General features: G+C 57.8%; 6 protein-coding genes and 1 pseudogene across 6 annotated transcripts, besides 1 other annotated feature; all 7 read right to left on the bottom strand.

Annotated features, from left to right (window-relative positions):
* Window positions 1-362: 362 nt before the first annotated feature.
* On the bottom strand, window positions 363-761 carry LMXM_11_0500 (conserved hypothetical protein; the record flags this gene model as incomplete). The annotated part of the gene is made up of 1 exon (XM_003872974.1): window positions 363-761. The coding sequence occupies one exon, from the start codon at window positions 759-761 to the stop codon at window positions 363-365; it is 399 nt and encodes a 132-aa protein (XP_003873023.1).
* Window positions 762-1,373: 612 nt separating this feature from the next.
* On the bottom strand, window positions 1,374-2,597 carry LMXM_11_0490 (tetratricopeptide repeat (TPR) protein; the record flags this gene model as incomplete). The annotated part of the gene is made up of 1 exon (XM_003872973.1): window positions 1,374-2,597. One exon carries the CDS (start codon window positions 2,595-2,597, stop codon window positions 1,374-1,376), a length of 1,224 nt encoding a protein of 407 aa, XP_003873022.1.
* A 978-nt stretch (window positions 2,598-3,575) lies between these two features.
* Window positions 3,576-6,758, bottom strand: LMXM_11_0480 (conserved hypothetical protein; the record flags this gene model as incomplete). The annotated part of the gene is made up of 1 exon (XM_003872972.1): window positions 3,576-6,758. The coding sequence occupies one exon, from the start codon at window positions 6,756-6,758 to the stop codon at window positions 3,576-3,578; it is 3,183 nt and encodes a 1,060-aa protein (XP_003873021.1).
* An 8,556-nt stretch (window positions 6,759-15,314) lies between these two features.
* LMXM_11_0475 lies at window positions 15,315-16,794 on the bottom strand (annotated as a pseudogene).
* Window positions 15,315-16,794: a sequence feature.
* An 826-nt stretch (window positions 16,795-17,620) lies between these two features.
* LMXM_11_0470 (putative pumilio-repeat, RNA-binding protein) lies at window positions 17,621-19,858 on the bottom strand (the record flags this gene model as incomplete). The annotated part of the gene is made up of 1 exon (XM_003872971.1): window positions 17,621-19,858. The coding sequence occupies one exon, from the start codon at window positions 19,856-19,858 to the stop codon at window positions 17,621-17,623; it is 2,238 nt and encodes a 745-aa protein (XP_003873020.1).
* Window positions 19,859-20,703: 845 nt separating this feature from the next.
* Window positions 20,704-22,638, bottom strand: LMXM_11_0460 (hypothetical protein, unknown function; the record flags this gene model as incomplete). The annotated part of the gene is made up of 1 exon (XM_003872970.1): window positions 20,704-22,638. One exon carries the CDS (start codon window positions 22,636-22,638, stop codon window positions 20,704-20,706), a length of 1,935 nt encoding a protein of 644 aa, XP_003873019.1.
* Window positions 22,639-23,136: 498 nt separating this feature from the next.
* Window positions 23,137-25,377, bottom strand: LMXM_11_0450 (putative DNA ligase; the record flags this gene model as incomplete). Its single annotated transcript, XM_003872969.1, has 1 exon — window positions 23,137-25,377. The coding sequence occupies one exon, from the start codon at window positions 25,375-25,377 to the stop codon at window positions 23,137-23,139; it is 2,241 nt and encodes a 746-aa protein (XP_003873018.1).
* Window positions 25,378-25,855: the final 478 nt, after the last annotated feature.

Raw genomic sequence — 25,855 nt, 5'->3', positions numbered from 1 at the left:
AAGGGGTTGATGGGCAAATAAAAATCCTTTTCGGTTGCTTCTTTGGTTGTTCTTGTTTTTTTTTGCATAGTACCTGTCACGCAGAGAGCACACCGCTAACGGAGAAAAGGAAAAGCAGATGGGGCATGGAGAGCTAGCATGACAGAATCAGGTACCAGCTGCTACAAATGTGCTAAGCAGTTCTAGGCGAAAGTGAAAAGGAGGCTTCCAGCTCTTCTCCCATTTGCATGATGTAAGTGAGTGCAAACTATTGAGTTGTACGAAATCGTAGCGGTGCTTGTCTCCTTTTTCGCTCTCCTCGATGTACTCCACACCTCTGAACGTAGCTGTTTCACTCGACAAGCGTGGACTGGGAGAGCGTACTAATCGAACCACCGCCGGCCACCAGACATGTTCGGCACCGTCCAGCCATCTTGGTACTGCCACAAATGGTGCGGGCTGCCACCCGCATTACCAAAGAAAAAGTGATGTGGCGTTCCCGGAGGCACCTCCTTCATAAACGGGTGTGGAAGCCCGAAGAGCATATCATACGTTACGCAGAAGACAAAAAAGGCCACGGACGAGCGGTAGAAGAGCCACTCAAACGGGATTTGAAACGGCCAGCCGAGGGCATGTTTGGTTACATAAAACCCCCCTGCGGTCGGCGCCAAGCTAATTTGCTTCTGATGCTCGCGGTACGGAAATGTGCGCCTCGGCACCCCATGCGGGTAAAGCTCCTTCACACTGAAGCCACTCCGCCTCGTCAGCGTAGAACGAAGCATGGTGGGGCGAACGTGCTATACTAGAGATGAATAAAAGTGACTAATGGGATAGAAAGTACAGCATCACACGATGAACGATAATGAGTCTTGTGTGCTATGGCGCGTGTGGTTTGCTTTTGCGTGTAGAATCGATGTAGTTGGGCGTACATAAAGGGGCAAGGATAGAGAGAGGGAGTCATAATTTGTAACAGGACAAAGGTGCCGGAAGAAACAGAGTTTTCACTCACCGCCCATTGCTTGTCATTCCATGACCCCCACGCGTACGCATCGTCGTCTGACGAGATGCGAGTACCACGTGCGCAAATATCGGCTCGTCCACTCGACCCCCCTCGTAAGCTACTCAAGGGAATGTGTGTTTTGCCGCAGCGTGCGTTATCCTGGCCTAGGTTGTAACACAGATAACCCGACTCACCGGGGTCCTCCCCGCTTCGTATGTGCGAGGGTGTCGCCGCCTCGCCAAACTTCGCTTTCGCATCAAGACGAAGTCCATAGGGCACCACTAGGCGCACCATTGTGGAAAATGAAACCATCAGCACCATGTAGCACGCTCCAAAGAACAAAACGGTATTTTACATCTGTACATGTGCGCAGACAAATGGCGCATACGCGACCTCATGCCGCGGATCTCGCCATGTCTTTCAAGTTCTGCAGCTCATTTAACCGAATAGCCAGTACACTGTTGAAGGTGTCCATGTTTTCGAGCGGCGGCGCTCCCCCCTCCTCGACGAGGCCCGGTCTCTTTGCCACGATCTCCTGAGCGAGCTTCAGATGCTCCTCTGCCCTGTTGATGTTCTTGCTCAAAAGTGCGCAAATGCCGATGTTCAGCAGCACGGTCGCATCCGCCGTGAGTATATTCGCCTCCGGGCTGCGGTCTAGCAACATATTGAAATCCCCATCAGCCAGCCTCAACAACTTCGCTGCCTTCTGCGCTTCCTCCTCCTCCTCAATTTGCTGGCGTACCTTGGCCTTCACCTCCTCGAGAGTTGTCGCGCCCCCAGGGATTCGACTATTAGTCGAGGAGGCCGCTTCTGCCATGTGTTGAGTTGAGCTCCCATGCACTGCCTTCGCCGCGTCGGCAGATGCCTCCGGCGCGTCCCTGTCAGAACTCCCTTCCCTCTCCTCTCGCCGCAGAATGGACCTCTCCGCCATGCGCAACGCTGTGCACCCACGGCGAAGCCTCGCGTAGCCATAGCTTTCACTACTGTCGAGCGCCTTTCCGTACCACTCGATCGCCTTCTCCAAGTGGCCTTGAACCTCGTACGCCTTGCCCAAGTTTGCCATGGCGTGGTAGTTCGCCTCGTTGAGGCGGATCGCGGCGCTAAAGTCACGCACGCAGGACTCAAAATGAACGGAGCGCAAGCGCAACCCCGGTACACTGCTCTGCAGAACACAAAGACCGCGCATGTTGTACGCATGATCGTTTTCTGGATCTAGCGAGATAATGCTAGTATTGTCTTCGATGGCGTGCAGGTAATCGTCCAAGGTTTGGAAGGTGTTCGCGCGCCATTCAAGAGCTTGCACGTTTGTTGGTTCCAAGTCCAGGGCGTGAGAGTACCACTCGATCGCTTCCTTGTACATTCCCTGCATTCGGTTCCACTGCCCGAGCAGGAAGAACGCAAGCGAGCTTGCGTCGTATGCCTCAATGGCAGCATCCAGTGCCGTCTTGGCCTTGGTGAAGTTCGGCTCCGCGCTACGACCCGTCGGTTCTAGATATCCTCGGGCCTCAGCACATTTTTCATGGCACTCCCTCATACGCGCCTCGAGCAGCTGCCTTTCCTTCTTGGCTTTTGCCCTCTGAGCCTTTGCCGAGGACTTGGACTGACCTTTCGGAGGCATGGCGACGTGCTGCTGGACTGTGTGAAAGAGCTAATAGATGCGCAGTGCGCGGGAGATAGCGAAAAAAAAGCGCTCGGCTTCAGCGAAAACGCTCCGGCGATGCGGGTGACTAGATATGCAAGACACCAGACGACCGTGATTCTCACCCCGAGGGGCAAATGATGTGTAAAGCACAAGAAGAAGCAAGTAGTTGAAAAGTGGTCTGACGAAGTAGGCAGAGAAGCATATGTGACACATCCTCTCCCCTCCATTTCGCGCTACCCAAGCGAATAAACTGCACGGACTCACACCTCCGAGTCCACCAAAGCTGCGGCAAGAGTTTACTGAAGGTTGGTTTGAGGGGATGAAAGTATCCAGACAATCGCGCGGCGATCGCCATGACGCGCAGCACCGTCGGCGTATTTGCCCCTGCTACTTTGTATGATTTGCTTCGCTTTCTAGAAAAGGGTTACTTAATCTTGTAGGTTTTTTAATAAACAAGGAAAAACGGTGATGATGGTGTGAATAGTGAGGACGCACGGCACAACACGGTGGAGAGAGTTGAGCAATGCGTGCCAGTGTTTAGTATTCATTTGGTAATTAAGAGCGTGCGGCTGCCAAATTCAGCGAATTTGCGCGCTTGCTCCTCTTTTCAAGTAACTCTTAAGCAACCCTTCTCGAGTCTTCACTCCAGATTAAAGAAAAATAATTATCAATCAGAGCGTACCTCACAGACTTCCGTAACGAGAACAAAATAAGAGAGAACCAGTCACACACAAAAAAAAGGTGGAGAGCTGAAAAAAAAAAAGAAAAAAGCTACCGTAAGACATAGGCCTCAGTGGTATGTGTGCTGGAGGAGGGAAGGACCAAGAAGGAAAGCAAAGCAAGTCGTCTTGCGTGGCTGGACTCCCGCCGCTGCGCTTTGATCATCAGTGGCGAACAAACAAAGCAAAAAAAAGTCAAAGCACCAACCTCCCCGAGCGGATGGCATTCAAGACCTCAAGCAGTATCTGATTTGCGTGGAGGCGAGAACGGTGCCAGCTCGTTGCTCTCTTTCTTGAATGCAAACGTTCGCCGCGCGCACAGGTACTCCTTCTCATCCGCGGAAGGAACCTTGGTCCAGCTGGGGTCCTTCTCAATTAGCTCGCGAAACGTCAAGTAAGCCTCGGACACTGCGTGAAGCCCATACTCCGAGGCCACCGCTATCAAGAAATCAATGGGAATGACGTTCACGTCACGCATTGGTCCGTTGTTGGTGGTGAACTGGAATGTGTGACCGATACGCGGAACAGAGTCGACGGACCATCCCGCCTTCATAATGCTGTTTGCGTACTTCTTCCCCTTGGCAAAAAGAACGCTAGCATCGATAAACATACCGAGGAAGGTACCACCAGGAACCAGGGCGTTTGCGATGCTGCCCAAAAAATGCCGCGCCTTCTCCTCGCTGCCAAACGCGTGGTGAAGCCCAGCGAAGCAGTTGATGACATGAAACTGTCGGGGGTGGATTTTCACAATGGTGCTCATCCAAAAATCGTCGGAAAATACATCGCCGCAGATGACGTCGTAGCGTGCCTCAGGTGGCATTTCCTTCGAGCTGGAAATGACGCTCGTCGTCGCATCAACCACGCTGCGCTTCAGATCGATGCCCACATAGCGCAAGGTCTTGTTGCGCATCCACTTTCGCACAACAGACCCGCCACAGCACAAATCCAAAACATCGTTCGACGGCGTCTTCGGATTCATCAGATCGATCAAGAGAGAGACACATCGGGTGGTCACCTGCTGTGTGAAAGTCGCGTTCGGCGGCGGTGGCACGTGGTAGCCAATTTCAGCGTCTGTGTTGAAGGCCGAAAACGCCCTCCAGCACTCTTCACAATAGAAAAGATTGCTGGTGCCGTCCAGCATGCCCAGCGCAAAAGCACGCCCGCAGTACATGCAATCGCCGTGACCCGTTTCGATCCAGCAGTTCTTGCACCAGTACGCATTGTGCCTACTATTCCGCCTCCCCACATCGTTCACCTTGTGACACCGCTCGCACTGATAAGAAGGCGCCTTCAAAAGCCACAGCATTTCCTCCTGCGTCACGCCAGGGCTATGAACAAGCTCATCAACGTGATCAAATGAGTCTGCCTCACAGTTTTCGGCGGTGTCGAAGTCCTGCAAAACATCCCACCAGTGAGCACCATCGTCGGCACGGCGAAGCAGACATTCTACAATTGACCCCACACCCAGTGTGGGGTACGCCTCCCTCTGATAATCTGCGAACTCACCTTCGTAGGGAATGATTATCCTGTTGTGGACGCTGTTGGAAGAAACCCCAAGGTAAGCGCGGTCAAAACCTTCGTTCATGTCGTTTGCTACCACAACTTTTTCGACCGAAAAACGCACAGTCAGGGACGCTGGAGGGAGCCAGACGAACGTGGGAAATACCGAATCGTCATCCGGTTGTATCGATGGAGTAAAGACGAGGCCCATATTACTGTGATCGAAAACCGGAGTATCGATGAGTTTCTTGGAGGAATCTAACGGAAGGCATTCTGCTTTAAGGATAACAATGTGCGCAGGATGGGCGTGCGGCCATGTGCTTTCGTCCTCAATTCCAACACTGTTCAGCATGCCCATACGCTCAGCAAACGGGATCCCTTTGGTCTCCTTGCCTTTGAAAAGCAAAACGTCGTCTATGATGATGCGATAATCCAGGCTGCTTCGATACGATGGGGAAACTGTGCCCTTGAACACACAATTGATCACGGGATCTACGGCACCACCAAAACAGAGGGGAAGACCACAGACGCTGTGATGGGCAACGTCAAACCCAAAAATGTTGCCCTTTGCATCCGTTCCAACAACAACAGGCGTTCCCACAGCTTTTCGCTGAACCGTGTACGTGCCTCGCGCAAAACTGTCTGCAGCGTCCGCAAATGACATGCGCGTCAGCATCTCAACTGGGGAAAGATGCTTTTGAGCACGTTGCCATAGTTCCATTGCGCTAGCGGCCGATGCCCAAGTCCAGCACGGCAGAACCTTCTTCACATGCGAAGGAACGCCCCCGTAATATGTGTGGTTCGTGTCAAGTGACAAATCTGCGGCCAGCATTGCGTCAAGATTGCTACACACATAAAACGGTGCGCTTTTGTTGCGATTCAACAACTCTCTCGTCGCCGCATTGAGAGAGGTGGTGGAAAATGAAACTCCAATGACGCTGGCGCTACAATCATCGCACAAAAGTCCAATATACCAAATTATGTCCCAAATCGGAATGGTAACTGGGTTCTCGCTCGCTGCCGGGTCAACGTGCAGGTGCAAAACGTGAATTCGGTCCCACTTTACATCTCCGTTGAGTATCTCCAAGAGTTGTGTCTCGACGTCGCCCAGCGCCCTCCACGCCTCAACAAAATCGTCTGCCCGATACCTCATTTCCAGTGAAAAATCGGCCCGCCGATCCTTTATTGCACTAAGCTTTGCCTCCTCACCGACAGTGATCATGACCCCTAGCTGCAAATGGGGACTGCAGAGGTACGGTACCACCGATTTCATGTGCACAATGCGCGCAACGGAAACAGGAGACTCAGACATAATGCCTCCAACCACCACCTCTAGCGATTCAGGTGAAGTGCATGCTGCAAAAAAATAGTGTCGGTATGTCCCGTTCGTCTGACTTCCGCCCATCCCAACCACCGATCGACTGTAGCCGATTGCTGACACGCTAGCATTTTCCGAAACGGCCGCAAAAAATGCTTCCCAGGCGTTTGCTAGAAAAATGGCGACGTCGCCGTTGAATTCCGTTGGCAAATCTAGGTGCACGAGAAGACCCCGAGAATCATTTAAATATGCGACAGCGGTGAGTTCCGTGTATAGCGTCAAGATAGACCGTGAAAGCAAAAACCCTGATGAAGCATGCTCTTCGTCACCCCTTGACGGGATATTGTTCGACATCATAAACTGCCCGTTAAGAAAGTACTGTAGTGAGTCGTCATCCAATCCACCACGTTCGGCGTAGAGGTACTTAAGTGACAAGAGTGACGAAATACTGTTCAAGTACCGATCCTCTTGAAGCACGCTCATTTTTCTCTCCACCGGAACGCTCAGTCGGTATCGGTACCACCCAATTGCATGGAAGCTCGGAGGTGCCCCTTCAATCACCCCCGGCGGAACGAACGCTTTCGCATTGACGTTTAGCATGTTGGTTTCTTTGACAGAAAAAAAAGCACCACTGTTGATGGCATTCTCATCAAAGGGCAGCATGCGGTTTCAGTAGAGTAGAGGAAATTGACGTGAAGGTGAGAGATATAGCATTCCATTTTTTTTTCTTCGCAACGGCAAACCAACAGGTGCAAAACAGTATTTTTGCTCTGTTCTAAGAAGCAGTAGACCGGGTTGCTGAAGAAATGATTCAGCCCTTCACTCACCACTAACGGTATCATAGAGCAAAGAGAATACGAACGGCTTGATAACACCAGATCTGCTTTTGCAGCAAAAGTAATGCACACATGTGGGATCTTTTTTTAACAATGGGGCATATGAAAGAAAACCAAGCATTTTTTCCCTTTGGCTGTCACATAGGCCCCTTCAACTCCACCACGCACCCAAGTCTACCATTAGAAAAGGAGGATATTGCAACTCGATCAGTTCTGCTTTCACTCCTCCCAACACACAGTATCGGTCGTTTTCTTTTCCTTTTTCCCAGCATCAAGAAACGAAGTCACATGATAAACACATGCGCCATGCCACGACTCTCAAGATCTATGACTTTGCTCCCACAGTCAAAAATCGTCGCATTTTGACCTGTTTTAGCTGCTTCGCTCATATCACACACTGAGAACCTGTCAATCCAGATCTCCCTCAACGCCTCCTCATCCTTTCGCGTTCTCAAGTTCAACACAGAAAGAAAAAGCTTTCACAGAAGAGAGCATTCTCCTCTCCATAAGGGATTCATAAGCTACCCGACTGCGCTACACCTACGAAATCCTTCTTTCAGTATTTGAACTGCTTGACAAAGAGGAATAAAAAAAACACCACCTGTTTCCGCATCGACTCTTTCATTATCCCGGAGGAAACTGCTCACGAGGAAAAGCCTTTTCCTATAACACGAACATTCTGCCGTACAATAAGTAAAACCCCAGTCTACCAGGCATGTCACAGGCTCCCATCGTGCGGGGCGAGGCAGCCCTAGGCACGCGGTGCACCAACGCGCCGCCTCAGCCCCGGACACTGCCTACCTCCAGCCCCGCAGGTCGCCCCGTCGTGCATCCCACTCCCTGGCACTCAGCCCCACCCATCGGTAGGCAGTGTGAAGCCCAGGGGGTGGGATACGCTCGCGTCGCGCCGACACGCTGCCCACCACATTGGACGGCACAGGCGCGTGCACGGCAGCAGGTCGTGCCCCGACGCAGCGCCATCCAGGCCCCGACCGCCGACATCCCTAGCAATACATCGCTCAGACCACCCCTGCGCCGTCGATGCTGGGCCCTGTCACCACCAGAGGTTTCGCAGCACTGGCAGGGAGAGAGGGGAACTGCTTGCCCTACCAATGGAGAGGCTGTGTGTGCTGGACCCTGGGATGTCGCGCACGGAGGTAACGCTTGTAATCAGGGTTATCAAGGCGAAAAGTAAGCTGTAAAAACCCACACTGCACTGTGAGTCATTTCAAGAGATCTTCAATGGTCGCTGCACCTGACCGATGACACTCCGAACAAACAAACGTAGGCCTCCTTCGGCCCCGGTGCTTAGGATCACCAAGATTCCAGAGGATATGATCCCGCTTCATTTCCGCCAGCCAATTCAGCCGCAAGAACAGCGAGAGCCGACGGGAAAAATAATACTTTCCTGCTCACCAGTTCGGAAGGCACCTCTCCTCTCCCTCGCCTAGCCGGACAAAGAACATTTAAATGACACAGGACAACAACCCGCATTTTCCTAGTTAAAGAGAAACCCATGTTCGGCTAAAGCCATCCACGCCTTCCTTTTACCCCCCCCCCCTTTTCAGAAGAACACCCACGGTAGCCTCACAAAATCTGCACTCACACCCCCACCCCTTCCACTTCACCGCAAGAAAAGAAAGACGACTGACTGGGAGAACGTTCAACGCGTTGTTTCGCCGCCCCTTTCCTCCCCCTCCCCCTCCAAAAAAAGACCAACACGGCAGGGTGAGCACGAAAACGGTGCGTGCGGAAAAAGGAGTACGGCACTCAGGGTTCCCGAGTCATCACTGACCTCAGTACTAACTGAGCCTGTGAGTGCTTAACTTCACAAATCGGACGGGATATGGTGTTTTCACTCAAGTGTGGTCGTACTCGACGGGCTGTCGCAAGCGCCGCCCCGGCTGACCAGTGACTGCGGCAGCAAAAATGATGAGAGTGGGGTTTGAACCCACGCCCTCGAAAGGATTGGAACCTTAATCCAACGTCTTAGACCACTCGACCATCTCACCTTGCGCCGGCTCGCTAAATACACGCATTTGAGCCCTCCCCACCACCGCCGGTCACGCGCTGGGAGCGTTCGATGGGCGTGTAGCTCAGTGGTAGAGCGTCCGTTTCGCATACGGAAGGCCTAGGGTTCGATCCCCTACTCGTCCACATTTTCCTCGCAGCCCAAACCTTCTGCTCAACGAAACCGTTCATATGGGTGTACCAAAAGCGCCGCTGGTCTAGTGGCATGATGGTACCCTCCCAAGGTATTGACCCGGGTTCGATTCCCGGGCGGCGCACACCTTTTTCAAACCAAAGGACAAACGAGCGAGAAAGCAACCCCACGGCGACCTTTTCAGGTTGCCGGAAACACCCCGGCGCGCGGCGCCCCACGGCCAACCAGGCCCAACCACCGCCGAAAGCAAACCACACACACACCCCCAGGACCGAACCGCCCCACCCCCACCCGGGGGAACGCACCGCCAAGGATGCCGGCAGCTAGGTTCTGGGAAAAACCCTCTTACGAGAACGCGAAAAACACACACCCTTTTCTCACAGGATCGGAAATAAATGGCCGTCACTCAAGCGATTTTCACCCGTCCTCTACTTTTCCCTCCGGACAAAACGGGGGGCGGGGGGGGTTGGCCACCCCGAAGCCCCGCACCGCACGGCGACCCGCGCCGCGAAAACGCCCAAAAAGAAACACCCAAAGAACCCTTTCCCTGACCAGGAAAAAGGAGCAACAAAAATACTTAACACCCCATCCCTTCCACAACACTCTCTTTGGTTTCTTTCCACAACCCCATCGCCTTGCAACGGCCGGGGGGTGGCGCGGGGCTCGGGCCCTCCCGCAGGGCCCCCCACCCGCGCAAACAAAAAAAAACGGCCCAACCGACAGACCCGCCGCCCCCGAAACCGCGGAACCGCCGCCCCGCGCACGCCTGCACATCCCCCCGCAGCCACCCCAAGAGGATACCCTGTGCGCGTTTTGCGCGTGGGGTGCACACGCCGGGTGGCGGTGTCATCACAACATCTCGGCAGCTCCCATGCGGGCATCAACTCTCGCGTTTTGCGAAGCCCTCGCTTTGGACAGGCGTCGAGTGAGGAGCGGCAGCGATGGCCCACGACAACACCGCGCTGACACGCGCAGCGAAAACACACCGCGGGCCCCTTGCGTGCAGTTGCCGCGCCGAGTGTAAAGCGATGCGACCGGGGCTTGGAGCAAGCGCGAAGAGAACCGGACCAGCGAAGACAGGCAGCGAGGCGTGGCTGTTGCACGAACCCTCCCCATGACCATGGCACCCAGCACCGGCCCCCACAGAGTAGCACAGGGCGTGCTTGTGTGTGGCGTGGTGCGGGGTATCCGGGGCACAAGCCCTGGAGCAACTGCCCTGGCGCACCCCTCCCCTTTCAGCCTGCTATTCCCCAGCGCAAAATAAACCATAAGGCCATGGCGCACAGGCCTGTGACATAGGAAACCTCGGGGGGCCGGCACCAACCGCATGGGCCACGGGCCCGGGAACAGGACCCCCACCCCGGCCCCCCCCCGAAAAGGCGCCACCCCATGGGACACGCCACGGCAAGACCCGCTTTACAGCCGGGAGCCACCCTTTCCCGACCGCAAAAAGGCAACTTTTCGCACCCCGGGGAGCATCAGCGTCGGGCGGCGGGCGGCCTGCCGCTCACTACCCCGCCACCCCCCGGTGACCCCGCCACCGGCCGCGTTTGTTTCAAGGGCCCCGACGCATCGTTTCACCCTGGCCTGCCGCGCCACCTTCCCCGGTCTATTTCAGCTTAAAGCACGCCGCGTCTAAAGCCCTTTTCCTGCGCGCCACGGCACGTGGGCGCCAACAAACCCCGCCACATGGGTTCCGCCCCCCCAATGCCTAAAGATGCCCCCACCTGTCCCCCCAAGGGGGAAAGATCGCGAGCCCCCCAACCCTTTGCACCCCCCCGTAGCCGGGTGCCCCCGGTTCGCACACCCGCGCCCACCCGGGCGCGCGGGCGCCGAGGGGGGAGCAACCATTCCGGAAAAGACCCACGGCGCCGCCCCACCCGCCGCGCCGCGTTCGGGCAGGCCATCCCGACAGGCCCCCACGGCACGCACGGAAACAGAGGACGTTGGCGCCGGGCCCCTTTACCCCACCCCACCCCAACCAACGCCGTCCCGAACCAGGTTCCCCGCACGCAAGGATGCGCCCGTTGCGCGCAGGCACCCCCAGACACAGCGCACATGCGGCATTGCACCCCTGCAAAGCTTTCGGTGGCCACAGGAGCACCGGTGATGGACGAAGCCGGGGGGAAGAGACCCTCACCGAACAGCCCCAAAGCGCGCGCGCACGAAACCCCCGGCCCCCCCCACACCCGGCCGTGCGGACGGAGAGGGCCAAACCCAAGGGGCATGGCGAGGGCGCCGCGAATGGGGCGGCCAAATCCCCCAGACCCATAACGCCACGAGCCCCCCGCCCACGCCATGGGATGCCGTGGCTGGGGGCCAGTGCCCCGCAGGGCCTTTCGGTGCTTGCAGGACCGAGCCGAAAACCGGCCCCAGGGGAACAGCGGCAAAGAAACAAAGACGGTTGTTTTCGAGGCCAGCCATGCTTGCCTGCGCGATTGGCCGTAACAAGTGATCCGTGGTTGATGCCGAAACGCCTGGGCTTTCTTTTTTCGAGACAAAACCCCCCCAAGATTCGCTTGCCGGGGGTTTTTTCCCATCCGTTTTTTTTCTTGGATTCTTCGTGGCTTCCCCGTCCCCCCCCCCTGGTTAAAGTCGCCGGGCTTTTCGGTGAAGCTGGCGGGGTTTCGCCGCAAGGCGCCGCAAAAAAAAGGACCCCCAAAGGAAAAAAAACAAATCGGCGTGGCGCGCGGCTCGCGGTTGGGGGGGGGGGACTCGCCGCGGCGCTGGCCTTCGAAAGCCCCCGCCAGCCCCCCCGGAAAAAAAATCGCACGGTTGTCAAAAATTAGATTTTTTTTTCGACGCCGCATGGGCCAAAGACGCGGCTTTAAATACAACCAGCCCTCGCTGTGCCCCGGTTTTGCCAACAGTGGGCGCGTGAGGTGGCGTTTTTTGATATCGCGGGGTGCCGCTGGCGGCGTTGCCCCGGCAACCCGATGGGCGTTTCCGGGAAAAGGGGCGCGGGTTTTTCCCGGAAAGAAGCCCGACGACGTGCTACAAAGATTGGCGAAGGGGCGAAGAAAAGGTTCGCGGTCTGGAAAGCCGAAGCGCACCAACCAGGCCGGTGAAAAACGCAAACGTTAGGGTGGCAAAACAGCGCGCTAGCTTGCGAAAACGTTAAAAAGGACGCAAAACAGAAAAAACAGAAAGAGAACCACCGGAAACCCGAGACCACAACCCCCAACACAAACGACAAAAGCGTGGGGCAAAAACCCGCGACCAACATGGCGATAAAAAGGCGTACTGAACACAGCGCGCTCCAGAATTTGAGAATAGGTGAAACAGGGTCGCGGCCTGATCGAAAGGATATCGCAGCACAGCCCCCCCCCCCCCAAAAAAAAAAAATCACGAGAAAAAAAGAACACGGGCTTGTGCCCCGGCCCGCCCGGAAAAGCCCACCCCCCAGCAAAATAGTTTGGGGCGGGGGGAAAAAGGGCCCACAGAAAGACCAAAAAGACTAATAAGGCAACGCTGGCAAACAAGCTGCCTAAAAAAGGACGCCGCATCCGCCAAAAACCGAAATCCGGAGAACCAGGCGGGCGGGGGGAGGGGAAAGCAGAAGCCGGCAGCCGGCCGGGAAGCAAAACAAGAACACGGAACTGAACACTGCTCGTCCACCATTGCGAAACAATTCCACAGCCGCAAGACTAAATCAAAAATCTTTTTAAAAACGGAGGAAACTGGGGATAAAAAAGACAAACATAAGGGCAACGACTTCAAAGAGGTCCCCCCGCACTTATAAAGATTCGATGGAAAAGAGCTGCACAGGCGTGGTCTTTCGCAAAACAAAACCGTCTAGGCGACATGCTTTCAAGACCACAAAACAAAGAAAATGGAAAGAGACCACCTTTCGCGAAGCTGGAAAACGCGATCGCTGGTGGGTCCGCGCTATTGCAAAACAACAAAAACGAAACGACCCAGAAAGAATGCCGTAAAGTTGTCCATCCTGCAAAAAAAGCGGGGCTCAAAAACCCCAGTTAAGGCGTCAAAAGAGCGCGACTAAGTGAACACAAAAGAGAATAACGTCATATTTCGTGAAAAAAGAACGTGGCGCCAAGAAGCTGAAAATTAAACGATGGTGGCGCTTTTCACGCGCTTTCCAGTTTGGGGCGCCAGGCCTGCAGAACTTTCTCCCAAACGTAACCTTGCAGAGGAATGTCGTAACTAAGAACTGCCAGGGGAAGGTGGAACTCCAATATCTTTCTCTAAAAATTTAACCGGGGTCTGAAAAGGTTCATGGTCGCAGAGCCCTGGGAGAAAAAAAAGAAAAAGCGCTTCTGGCACGAAAACCGCGGGCGGTAGTCCATGAACAAACTGTGTTGTAGGTAATGCGCAACAAAAGTTCCAAAAAGTAACCAAATGCAGCGCATCTGGTGCTCAGCTTTCAGTGCTTCATATACACCGCATCAAAACTTTTCACCAAAAAAAACTTTTTCCGGTTTTCGTCTTCTTTTGGTATGGGGGCCCCGGTGGTGGGGACCACATCCCTCTGTGGACGGCATCCCAGGGTCCAGCACACACAGCCTCTCTATTGGTAGGCCGAGCAGTCCTCCCCCCTCCCTTTCTCTCTCCCCCTGTCCCTGCCAGTGCTGCGAAACCTCTGGTGGTGACAGGGCCCAGCATCGACGGCGCAGGGGTGGTCTGAGCGATGTATTGCTAGGGATGTCGGCGGTCGGGGCCTGGATGGCGCTGCGTCGGGGCACGGCCTGCTGCCGTGCACGCGCCTGTGCCGTTCAATGTGGTGGGCAGCGTGTCGGCGCGACGCGAGCGTATCCCACCCCCTGGGCTTCACACTGCCTACCGATGGGTGGGCCTGAGTGCCAGGGGGTGGGATGCACGACGGGGCGACCTGCGGGGCTGGAGGTAGGCAGTGTCCGGGGCTGAGGCGGCGCGTTGGTGCACCGCGCGCCTAGGGCTGCCTCGCCCCGCACGATGTGGGCGTGTGGCCGGCCGGGTGTGGAGCGTGTAGTGAAATTCGTATTTCAGGGGAGGGAAATGTGCAAGAAAAGGGAGCAGGGTTTTGAAAAGTGGAAAAGCCAGTAGGTCGAAGAGGGCAGCTGGGGCCGGGGTTTTGCTCCGGAGAAAAAATGTGGACGAGTAGGGGATCGAACCCTAGGCCTTCCGTATGCGAAACGGACGCTCTACCACTGAGCTACACGCCCATCGAACGCTCCCAGCGCGTGACCGGCGGTGGTGGGGAGGGCTCAAATGCGTGTATTTAGCGAGCCGGCGCAAGGTGAGATGGTCGAGTGGTCTAAGACGTTGGATTAAGGTTCCAATCCTTTCGAGGGCGTGGGTTCAAACCCCACTCTCATCATTTTTGCTGCCGCAGTCACTGGTCAGCCGGGGCGGCGCTTGCGACAGCCCGTCGAGTACGACCACACTTGAGTGAAAACACCATATCCCGTCCGATTTGTGAAGTTAAGCACTCACAGGCTCAGTTAGTACTGAGGTCAGTGATGACTCGGGAACCCTGAGTGCCGTACTCCTTTTTCCGCACGCACCGTTTTCGTGCTCACCCTGCCGTGTTGGTCTTTTTTTGGAGGGGGAGGGGGAGGAAAGGGGCGGCGAAACAACGCGTTGAACGTTCTCCCAGTCAGTCGTCTTTCTTTTCTTGCGGTGAAGTGGAGGAGGGAGCTGGCCGATTTCAAGGGATGTGGGGCTCGGCGGTGCAGTGCGACAGCCCACGGATTAACAACGGAAAAGCCCAGCTCCTTTTCTTTCAGGATTGTGTTCACGCACCGAAGCGCGCGCGTATGGAGCGTCCATCTGCCGAGGCCTGCGGGGTCGGGCCGGGAGGGGGGAACGCAGGTACAGCGTATGGCCCCCCGCACGTATATACGTACGGAAGCACAGAGAAGGGGATAGGGAAGCAGTGGTCGGCGCGTGTCGGCTTGCCGGAAAGGCGCACGACCACGCATGCGGTGATGTGCAGCGTGTCTAGATGGCCGGAATCATTTCCGTGAGTTTGCCCAGCGCGCCTTGACATCCCGCAGGAACTAGTGAGGGTTGTGTGGACGACGGCAGCAGCGTTCTCACCCTCGTCGCTGTCGGAGCAAGAAGTGTGCTGATTTGGTCTAATGCATCCATGAAGGCAGAGTGCACGTGTGGCGACCCGCAGTCGAATACAGCCACCGTCCGCATGACGCGTTTCTCAGCCGCGTACAGGCACTCGCGGTAGCGCGCGTTCCACGATATTTCATCCGCCACGCCACACGGCATCACCATTAAAAGCAAGAAGCGCAGCAGCAACGCGAGTCCCTCGCACGCGGTGACGCGCGCCGCGAGGACCACCGCGGCTGTGTGTGCGCACGCCGCTGGACACGTCAGGAGCACCTCGGCGAGGCGCGACACATCCAGTAGTCCCTCATCGATGGCGGCGTGGATGAAGCACAGAAAAACATTCTGGAGGATCTCCAGGTTTGTGCTGAGGACTGTGGAACCATGAGACGTCGTCAGCAGCGCCGTCTGAGACTGGAAGTCTCGTAGCAGGTGTGTGATGATGTACGGGAGGATAGGCGTGCGACTGATGAGCATCTGCTGCACATACCGGACGTACACTGCGCTGGTGAGCTGCAGCTTTCCTCACGCACACTGAGCAGGTCTTTCACAACCGTAGTCAGCAGGGACACTCGAGCCTACGCAGTGCCTGACACCGCCGCCGGAGACGGGCCCTTCTCCAGGTATACATGCGTAGACATCTCTACGAGCCCGGCAAGAGCGGCGTGCAGCTGCGTTGCCGTGCTCCTCGCTGTGTTGGTGCCTGTGGGGCGCACTTCTCCACCTCCAGAAACCCAAGCGCCTTCACCAGTCGTACGTACGGGACGAAGAGAGAGGCGTAGTTGGGGGTGCTGCTGGAGAGGGACGAGATGGGCAGCGGGGCCGGGGGACTCCTCCTCTCTGTGCAGCACTCACTGTGCCATTGCCCGCAGAGCCAGTTCCCTCCACACACCTGGTGGCACCACACCAGCATCTCGCACACCGAGCACATCGTGCAGCGCCGTGTGAGCGAGCTCCAGCTGCTTGGTGGCGTCCCTCGACTGTCCGATAACGGACACAACAGACAACAGCAACGGCGTCCATGACTCGTTGGCGAGGGAACGGGGGCACGGGTGCTCCACGAGGACGGCGACAAAGCTTAGCATCTGACAGAGCAGGGCCGCCGCCGTCGGTGACAGCACCGATGTCGGCGCGTCCGTCCTCGGAATAGACGACTTCATTTGCGTCCCTGCGTCGCCGGACTGCGTCTGCGCCATCTCCCGTTCCGTCATCCACGTGTACACGTTGTGCAGATGTGTGTGGTTGGCTAACTCATGGCACTGACGCCTCCTCAGCGCTGGTGACAAAGTGCCGCAAGAGGCGCGTGAGGAGTGCTGCAGCCGTGGTGCGGATGGCCAACGCCACCTGGGCGGACCCTACAGACTACGGCTCTGGGTGGTGAAGAAGACGCGTTAGGTTTAGCAAAACGCTCTGCAAAACAGCGTCTGGCACGTGCGGGGTTGAGCGCGTCACTGCGTTGGGGCTGAAGAGCGCGCGTCCCAATCAGGAGAAGTGGTGCGTCTGCGGTAGGCAAGCCATTCAGCGCGGCCAGGGACGGCACTAGCCGGAGGAGGGTCTCGAGATCGACCGCGGACATGATGATCGGACCTTTGCCTCTGCTCTTCCTGGTCCGTCAGGCACTGCGGGTGCGTACGAGTCGTACATGCTGCCGAACTGTTTGCCCTCGCTTTTTTGTTTGCCTGAGGAGGAAATATGCGTGTGTGTACGTGTGAGGAAGGGGGTGGGGCAGCGGTGGCTCAGGGGGGGGGGAGCACAGATCGAGGTGTGGATGTGGACCGCGTCAGGAATAATGTGATTGCGTGCGTTGTGGCGTGCAACGAGAGCGGGAAGAGTGCAGGCACTCTGTCGCAAGACACAGACTCGAGGGGGGTTGGAGAGGTGCGAGGCTGGGGCAACACAAGTCCCGTGTTGCCACCGTGCGCGAAGGAGAGAGAGGAGGCAAAGGGAAAGGGAGTGCGGACGATTCGTGGAAACACCAAAATAGCGAATATGAATACTCCAAGAATGACAGAGGCGGAGAGGGAAGAGTGCGGGCACCGAAGAAAAGGGGGAGGGAGGGGAGGGAAGGGCTCGCCTGCAGCATCCAACGTGTTGCACATATAACCGCATGTGCACAGATGCACACACACACACACACTGTTCCACCGCACGCAAAAAAAAAACGGTACGTATTCTGGTCGTCATGAACCACCGAAGTGCTGAGACAAGAGGGATAGCGAGTCGAAGAAAGATCGTTTAGTTTGCCGTCGCGTTAGACGTGTGCCACACCGGTTGCACACACACAGCCACAGCACCGAGGCGTGTGGATGTGCTGACTCCTTACATGGAGAGGCATCTTAGTTCGCTTACACCACACACAACACACATAAAGGCACAAGAACGCTCTCCATCACGGCACCCCGCTACTGGGGTTGGTCCTGTTCCGGTTGCTGCGCAATCTGCACCACAAATTTGCCAAAGAAGTTCTGCGCCAAGTCGTTGCGCACCAGTGAGTTTGCGGAGAGACGCTGCCGCACCGCTGACAGCACCGCCGGCTCCGCTTGCATCAACTTCTGCAGCACAATCGAACCGCACTGGTGGGTGGCGAGGGCGGTGAGGTTGGGCATGATCGTCTTCTCCACGCACGCCTGCTTGCCACGGGCATCCATTCTGGCCAGCAATGCGCAGAGCACATGCTGCGTGCCTCGCTCCTGGGCTAAGGAGAGAAACTGGCGCGACACGATCTCGCGCACATCGCGGCTGGCGGAGATCAGCTTCTCCACAATGAAGCGGCCGTTCACGTGTGTCGACAGGGGCAGGACGTGCGCCTTTAGCGCGTTGCACAGAAGTGTGTGCGTTGTGGGGTCCACCAGGTCAAACAAAGTGAACACCACGTGTGATGCGTACGGGCTGCGGCACATCGAGAGCAGGTCCTCTCCACCGGACAGCTTCTGCGCCAGCAACGACGCGCCCGACTTGCCGAGTGCAGTGAGATAGGCCGTGACGACCAAGTTGCCGGCCTCCGTGTACACTAGGTTCGAAAAGTCCTGCTCCACCATGCCCTGCAGAAGGCGGCCCACCTTGGAGGCCTTGCGGGAGATGAGAGGCATGAGGCGACGCACCACGAGGCTGCCGTGCTTGTGGTACAGAAGGTCCGTGACATTGTGCCGCGTGACCAGCTGCTCCGCCAGCCCCTCCACCGCAGACTCCAAAGGAAGCTTCAGGGCAGCGTCGATGAGGGACAGGACGACGTGCACGCCGTTGCCGTGCGCCACCAAAGCAGAGATACCGGCAGCGCCTCCCAGCCCGCGCTCCAGGCGGTCCAGCTGCTTCGCGCTCTGAGCCCCCATGGCCGGCAGAAGTTGGATCAGCGCCTGAACAACGAAGTTCGCACGCTTGTCGATGGCCATTTCGCCCAGGTCATTCCCGAGACGCTCCAGTACGTCGCTAAAGAGAGCCACCGCCTCTGCCTCTCTGCTCTCGTCGCCCTCACCTGTGGCGACGGAGGCCGTCAGCGTCAACAACTGCGTGAGGAACGCGGTGCCGCGCTTGGACTGGAGGAGTTCAGCGATAGGCAGGCGCTTCAGCAGCTCGCGACGGGCGTCGGTGTGGAGCAGCTGAAGAAGCACCTGACCAGACACCGGACCGTTAACGAGTTCCATGAGCTTCTCGGTGGTGATGCGCTCGCCAGACGCCGTCTCCTCAGCGGCCGCGTCGCGCTGCTTGGCGGCTTTCTTTTTCCTGCCCCCGGCTTCTGCAGCAGAGGACGAGGTGACGGGGGTGGAGAGGGAGAGCACCTCGCAGAGCCAGGCAGCGGTTTCCCTGCCGTAGCTCTTTAGGAGCTGCTCGATGGTGCCGGCGGTGTGGCGGTCAGAGAGCAAGCGCTCCACACCCTCGATGGTTGTGCTGCGCTGGCGCAGGAGGTTCAGAACACCCTGCCGCGTCGGATCTGAGCCAAACTGCACGAGGGCGCTCATGACACGACACGCCACATGGTGCTGAGGGAAATGCTCATTCTCTTCGAATTGCTCCAGCACGGCCTTGGCTACCGCCTCGCACTTGCTGCTGTGCACCGCGTTCAAGGAGGCCAGAAGGGTGGCGACCACACGGCGGCCGCTGTCATCCTGCAGGATGTCCTGCAACACCGTCACTGTGTCGTCGTCGTCGTCGTCCAGAGCGTTCTCTCCGTCCTTCGCGCTGACCGCGGCTTCTTCTATGACTGCCGGTGCGTTCTGGGTTTGCAGAAGCGCATCTGCAACGGTGTTGAGAAAGGCGGCGCCTGCAGCGGGTGCCTCCTCCTCCTCGTTACGCTTGCGCTTGAGCGTGGCTGGCTTGGTCGATGGCGCACTTGTAGTCACCATCGTCGTCGACGTACTCTTCTGCTCCGCTCCCTCCGCTACCTTGGCGTAGTGACGCATGAGGACGCACATGTCCGTGCTGGGAGCGACCAGTCGGCACGCTTGCGCAAACTGAGCAAGGAGAAGTGCTTGCTGGGCTTCGTTGGGGAGGGGTCGTTGGACAACAACTTTGTCGATCTTGCGCTCCCACTTGTCGACGCCATGGCGCCGGTCCCGCTCCGTTCGAGAGCGCTGCATGCGCTCTTCGCGCTTCTGCCGCACCTCCTTGAAGCGGGATCGGGCGAACTCCGCCTTCTTGCCCATGATGAATGACTTGGCGGGCGTAAAGGGAAAAAACGAGAAGGGAGTGTTGTGTATGGGCGCACGTGAGTCCGTCCGTCAGCGCTGTGCGGATGCGGTTAAAGAAACAACCAGGGACAGTGCGATGGAAGGCGTAGGAGGGAGGGGTGGGGGTAGAGGTGGGGGCGTGCGAGCGAGGGGAGTCGGCGATTCCTGTGAGAGGTCGTCACACACATCACAGGAGCAACGTGGAGTGGAGAGTGCTCGGGATGGGGGGCGAGGGTGTGTGTGTGTGAGGGCGGGGGGGGGCAAAGGATCATAGAGGGGGGAGTACATGCACTCCGCCCGTCGCGGCATAAGGCGTGCACACATGCATGCTTGTGCGCGGTTCGCGTCATGGACAGGACACACACACACACACACAAGCACGCGCACGCGGCTACACGCGCAGCCCCTCAAAACGCATTTTTTGCCCTTTGGTTTTCTATTTGCTTTTGGTTATCGACGAATTTCAGGGTGAGATGGACGGCCCACATAAAAGTGTCCGCTCGGATGGAGCAGGGCCGGGGGTGGGGAGAGAGGGGGGGGGGGGCACACCATAGACTGGATCCAAAGAGTATATATGTGTGTGCGTCAGAGCGCCTCTGACGAAGAGCGAGAGACAGCAACGGTCTTGCCGTTCATTGCGGTTCTTCCATGAGGGCGGTACTTCCGAGAAAGGAAGCAAACAAACAAACAGATAACGCCGACAGGCACACGGACATCGTACATCACTGTTATGTCCCCACGCGCATGTGCGTGCGTGCGTGCGTGCGTGTGTGGATGGATGGATGGATGTGGATGCCCGTTTGTATGCGTACACCTCTTCCTCAATTCGGATAGAGGGTGACTGTGTAGGCTTCGAATACATGCGACACCCACGCACCCACCACCTCAGCTGCCACCACGGCGGGAGAAAAGTCGTCCGCTGTGAGGCTTTTCTGAGCCGTGGCATGGCGGTGCTCCGCCTCCGTCGCCCATGACAGGAGCCGTCTTTGGAGTTTGCACAGGATTCCATCATTAAAGGTGCCGCGGTGGTTTTCCTCGTCTTGCTGCTCTCGACAAATGTGCGCCAGAACGTCGCGCTGGAAGGGTGCCAGAAGCTCAGAGATTTGATTGACGTACACCCGCCACGCCAGGGGCACTGTAGAGGCGCTTGCATCCGGCATCAAGCCATCTTGCAGAGCCGTCTGTTGCTGTACAACGGCATCAGCACACTTGCTGACATGTTCCATCACCCATGCTGGTAGTTGTGCTTCTCCTGCTGAGGCCGTGGCTGTCGGTGGCAACCGAGCGGAGAGGGCGATGGCCATTGCCACTGCTGTTTGCTGGTGGGCCACAACAACGGCGGCCAGGCGCTCCATGAACGCAACGAAGGTGTCCAGAAACACCACGCCCAGCATGCTCGCTGGCGCTGCCATGGGATGTGCAGGGCTCCCAAGAACGCGGGTCAGGTACGCTGTGGCCCGTGACTTAAGGGCTTCCAGCGGTGACCCGGTAGCGAGTTCGTCTGCCTCACCGCTCCTGGTACCGCAGGCGTCTCTTCCATCCACGGCGGTTGTGCCGGGCGTATGCGGTGAGAGGGGCGAAATGATCATCTCCCGCAAACAGAAGTGCATCCAGTGATGAAGCTCATCCAGCTGATGGGCGGTCAGGAGATAAACGCCGCGTGTGATGTGACAGACATGAGTGTCCTCTGCTGTGGTGTTCCTGTCATCGTGGTTGCTCTCCTGAACTTCGTGCTCTTGTCCTGGATCGAGAGCACTCGCGCTGCTGCTGTTGGTGCTACACTGGGTGCTCTCGGCGTTGTGCTGGAGATCCATGAAGGCTGCCAGGAGCTGCAGCGCCAGCAGCTTCACTGACATTTGGAGGCGGCGGCACAGCCGAGACGGTCTCTCAGCACCACTTGTTCTCCCGCCACACTCTGCACGGCGCAGGTGCTCTTCAATGACCGCCATCACACACAGAAGCACTGCCGAGGCAGGAATCTCTTCAGCGGCGTTGTAGTCGACTGGCGGCATCACAGCCGCACTGGATGATTGGGCATCCCAGTGCTTGGCTTCGGCAGCGAGTTCAACATAGGACATGCGACTCTGTCGATGCAGCAAGGCAAACATGTCCATCCACTGAGGAAGCAGAGGTGACGACATGGCGTCCGGAGCTCTGGCGGTAGCGGCATCGAGAACTTCCGCACTGTCCACAGGTGACGTGCTTACCGCAAAGTGACTTGGGGCGGCAGGCGGGGGACGCAGCGGCGGACACGCACACGTATACCGCGCCACTGCGTGCAGGCCGTACGGTTGCAGGCGTCGCCTCACCCAGCTTTGCTCTATCAGGTGCTCCACTGTAGGTACGGACGTGTTGCGGCCGTTCGTGACAATAGACAGGCTCGGCTTTTCGGAACCATTACTGAACGCGGTAGACTTCGCTGCCCCTGACGCCGACGGCGCGCCGATCACGCGACCCGCTTCCACCTCCAACTTTCTTTCCCCCGTGGGGGCAGACGTTGTGGGGTAGGTGGCGGTCAGGACGGCTTCAATAGAGAAGCGAACGCTCAGCACACGCAGCGGGTCTGCCGGCTGCGCTGCGAGTATCTGCGCTGTGGAGTCGAGGAGACGAGCGCGTGCCCACACATTCAGCGAGGCTGCAGGAGGGGCGCCTGGATTCGACCTAATACCATTGTTGTTGCTGCTGCTGGTGCTGCTGTGCGCACTACCGCCTCGGTGTTGCGCGTCGCGCTGAGCAGAGAAGGCTGACCTCCGCATGCGTTCCTGCGCGTGGGAGGCGAGTACAGTCGACTGAGTTGGCAAACAGCAGAAGATGCGTCACGGGTACAAAGGGGGGAGGGAGGAGAAGCGGATGCGTGGCAGAGTTTTGAGATGGCGGACATGAGAGGTGGATCAGGTGCATCCAGAGACTGCTTGTCTATCCAACACGCTGCGGCCAGCTGGGAAAGCTGGGGTGCGATCCGAACCAACCCATGGCGCGGTCGAAAACCGAAGCCACGCAACGTGAGCCTAAGCCCGCACGCGCACAACAACAAAACAAATGAAGCGCCTGCTTGGGATGAAGGACTCTCCTCTCCTTCTTCGTCGGTGACGGAGCCTCCTATCCCGTTACATCTCTCCGCGACACGCCCAGCGTCCTCACTGTGGTTTACTGTTTCTTGGCGAAGGAGATGATCCGTCAGGTTCTGCACACGCGCGTCTCCCTTCTTCTCCCCTCCCCCGCCTGGGTCGCCTACGACTAACGAAAGAAAGAGGTCATATGAACCATCCTTTACCCCCGCGAATGGCCTTGACGCTGCCAAAGCGAGGCAGGCCGTGCTCGGTCAGGGTGCTGAACTTCACTGTCGCGTAGAGCCCTGTGAGGGAGACGATCTTAGAGGCGCCCGCGTGTGTAGCCCCTCCATACGGCGCCTTGGCCTTCGACTTCTTGTTATGATGGGTATTCATGGTGGGAGATGCGGCCTCCCTGCCGTCCCGCATCGCGTCGCGCCCCGCGCTCAGGAGGTGCTGCAGCAGTGTCTTCTGTTGAGCGAGGGTCATCTTTGGCAGGGAAACGTTGAAGACGAGTCCGTTCTCAGCCAAGCACTGAAGTCCGTAGAAGACAGTCGAACCTTCGCCGGAAGTGGTGGGATGATTCTTCCTCTTCGTCGCCTTCTTCTCACCCGGTGGGGTGGCCGGAGTCAGCGTCGTCGCCCCGTTGTCGTCGCTGAGTGCCGTGTCGGCGCTTGGCTTTATGGGGTACCCGAGAGCACGCACGTGTGAGCGTGGGATGGACACCAGCTCCCGCGTTCTGGGGTTCTTCGATGGCTCTTTTAGCAGCGGGCGAAGGATGGGATACTCGCGATCGTGGTATGTGAGTACCTTGACAGCGGTCATCGAGCGCAGCGGCAGCTTTGCACCTTGCAAGATCGCCCGCCGGCCCACGGCCACGACGTCCAGGACATCCAGCTCGGCATCAGTGAGACCGGCATCGGACGGCGAGATGGGTTGCATTGGCTCACAACAGGGAGCATTGCCCCTGTACGCGTGTACCATCAGCGGTGTGGCCGCACCTAATACAGGTCTGGTGTTTAGGGAGAGTAGCATGGCGGCGCGGTTTCGAGCTCTTCGACCACTTGCTTCACCTGCACCGGTGTTTGTCCCACGCAGGTGCCGACCTCGACGAGTCTTCGTCGTCTCAGCGGCCCGCAGAAGTGGAGCGACGAGTGCCGCCAGCGTGCCCTTCGTCTTTTCCTTGAAGTCGTACGTGTTCACCGGGGCGCGGATGACGGCGCCTTCGTAGCCCGCGTCAAGGTACACGGGCAGGACCCGCTGCGTGGTGTCTTCGAGAGACTTCACGAGCTGATACGGGATGCGAGACACAAAGTGACCGCCGTGGTGCTGACCGATTCCGCTATGTGGTTGCTGCGCTTGTGCTGCCGTGGATGTGTGCTTCCGACAGCCGCGGATGGAGCGTGTTGTCGGTGCGGCGCACATGCGCGCCGATGTCGGGCAGAAGTGCTGCCGCAGCACCGGCGACTCCATGGCGCGTGAGAGCAGCTCGAAGAGGTAGTGCATGGTGCGGAGTCGCTGCGAGAAGGGTGTTACGTTCGGAACGATGCGAAGCTGCTCCACATCGTTGAGTCGAAGTGCATCGGTAACGTCGCTGCGGACGCGCTGCAACTCTGCCAAGACTTGCTGAGAGTCTCCATCATCCTTCACGGAGGCTTTGGCCACAATGTGAAGACGTGACGCTGCCGAGAGGGCGGTCGGCGCATCGCGGGTGGGGGGTGCCAGTGGATTGGCGGACGGGCTGTAGGAGGGAACATCGAAGACGCAGAAGCGAGGCAGGGAGGGGACGTACTTCAGGACACCTTCCTCGCTCGCGCACTGGCAGGTGGAGCTGCGGCATCTATTGACGAGGGCAGAGACGGCGAGAAAGCCCGTATTGAAGTTGTTGGCTCCGTCAGCATCGGAAGACGGCAGCGCCCTTCTAGCTGGATTTTTCTTCCTACCATCAGGGGCGTCAGGCCGGCCTCCCCGGCTCGCTCGTGGGGCGTCCATGTCGGTCTGGTGCAGGTACAGCTCCCCATCGATGATGAGGGAGGCGTCGCCGCAGAGGGCCCGCAGGAGGCGCAGCTCCTCTTCAATCCAGAAGAGACCGTAGATGGGACGTCCGTAGCGCGAGTAGCACGTCATCAACGGTGGCGACTCGCCTGTGGTGGCACCGGTCTTCTTGGTTGTGCTTGATGCTTGCTGCGGAGATGGGGGCTCTGTTGGACTTGTTGGAGGGACGTACGAGATGAGGCGCACACCGTCGTGCTTGGGGGAGATGAAGAATGGGGCGTCGACACTGCTGCTGAACCATTTGAGCTGATCCGCCTTGTCTGCCGCACTGTAGTTGCCGGTGGCGCTCGGTGCCGCACGCGACTTGGGAGTGGGAGCGGTGCTGGTTGTGCCACCCAGCCCAGCTGCCTGGAGGCGATGCTCCAGTATGTCGAGGGTACTGAGGGCCATCGGCACAAACGGAAGGGTGTTGAACAGCCGACGACACGAGTGCAGCATGGCTGCAGGCACAACGCGACTAGGTCTATGAGAGTCAGAAACGAAAGGAAAAGACGCCCACTCGCAAACGGCTGCGCGTGTGCCTCTTTCCCTTGGAGGGAGGATGAGGAGGATGGGGAGAGAGAGAGTATGACGGGCAGCGCTCTTCACCGCTGCTTGCTCGTCAACGTGTATGTATATGTGCTGATATATATATATATATGTGTGTGTGTGCGTGTGTCGGCGTATTGGTGTGAGCGCGTATCTACAGAGATGTCCGTTGCACGCTGAGGAGCGCACCGCGCCACGCCTCGCTGATACGTCTCCCCCTCACCGCCATGGTAGGTAGAAGGAACGAGGGGAAGAGGAGAAGGCATGAGCGGTGCTCTAGAGCGCGAGAGCATGGCGCACTTGTGCGACGCCGTCGGTGACGGGGCGGGGGGGGGGACGC

Source organism: Leishmania mexicana, chromosome 11, assembly GCF_000234665.1.
Source record: "Leishmania mexicana MHOM/GT/2001/U1103 complete genome, chromosome 11".
Lineage (NCBI taxonomy): Eukaryota > Euglenozoa > Kinetoplastea > Trypanosomatida > Trypanosomatidae > Leishmania > Leishmania mexicana.
The sequence above is the reverse complement of the archived record's forward strand: the minus strand, read 5'-3'. Positions and strand labels throughout refer to the sequence as shown.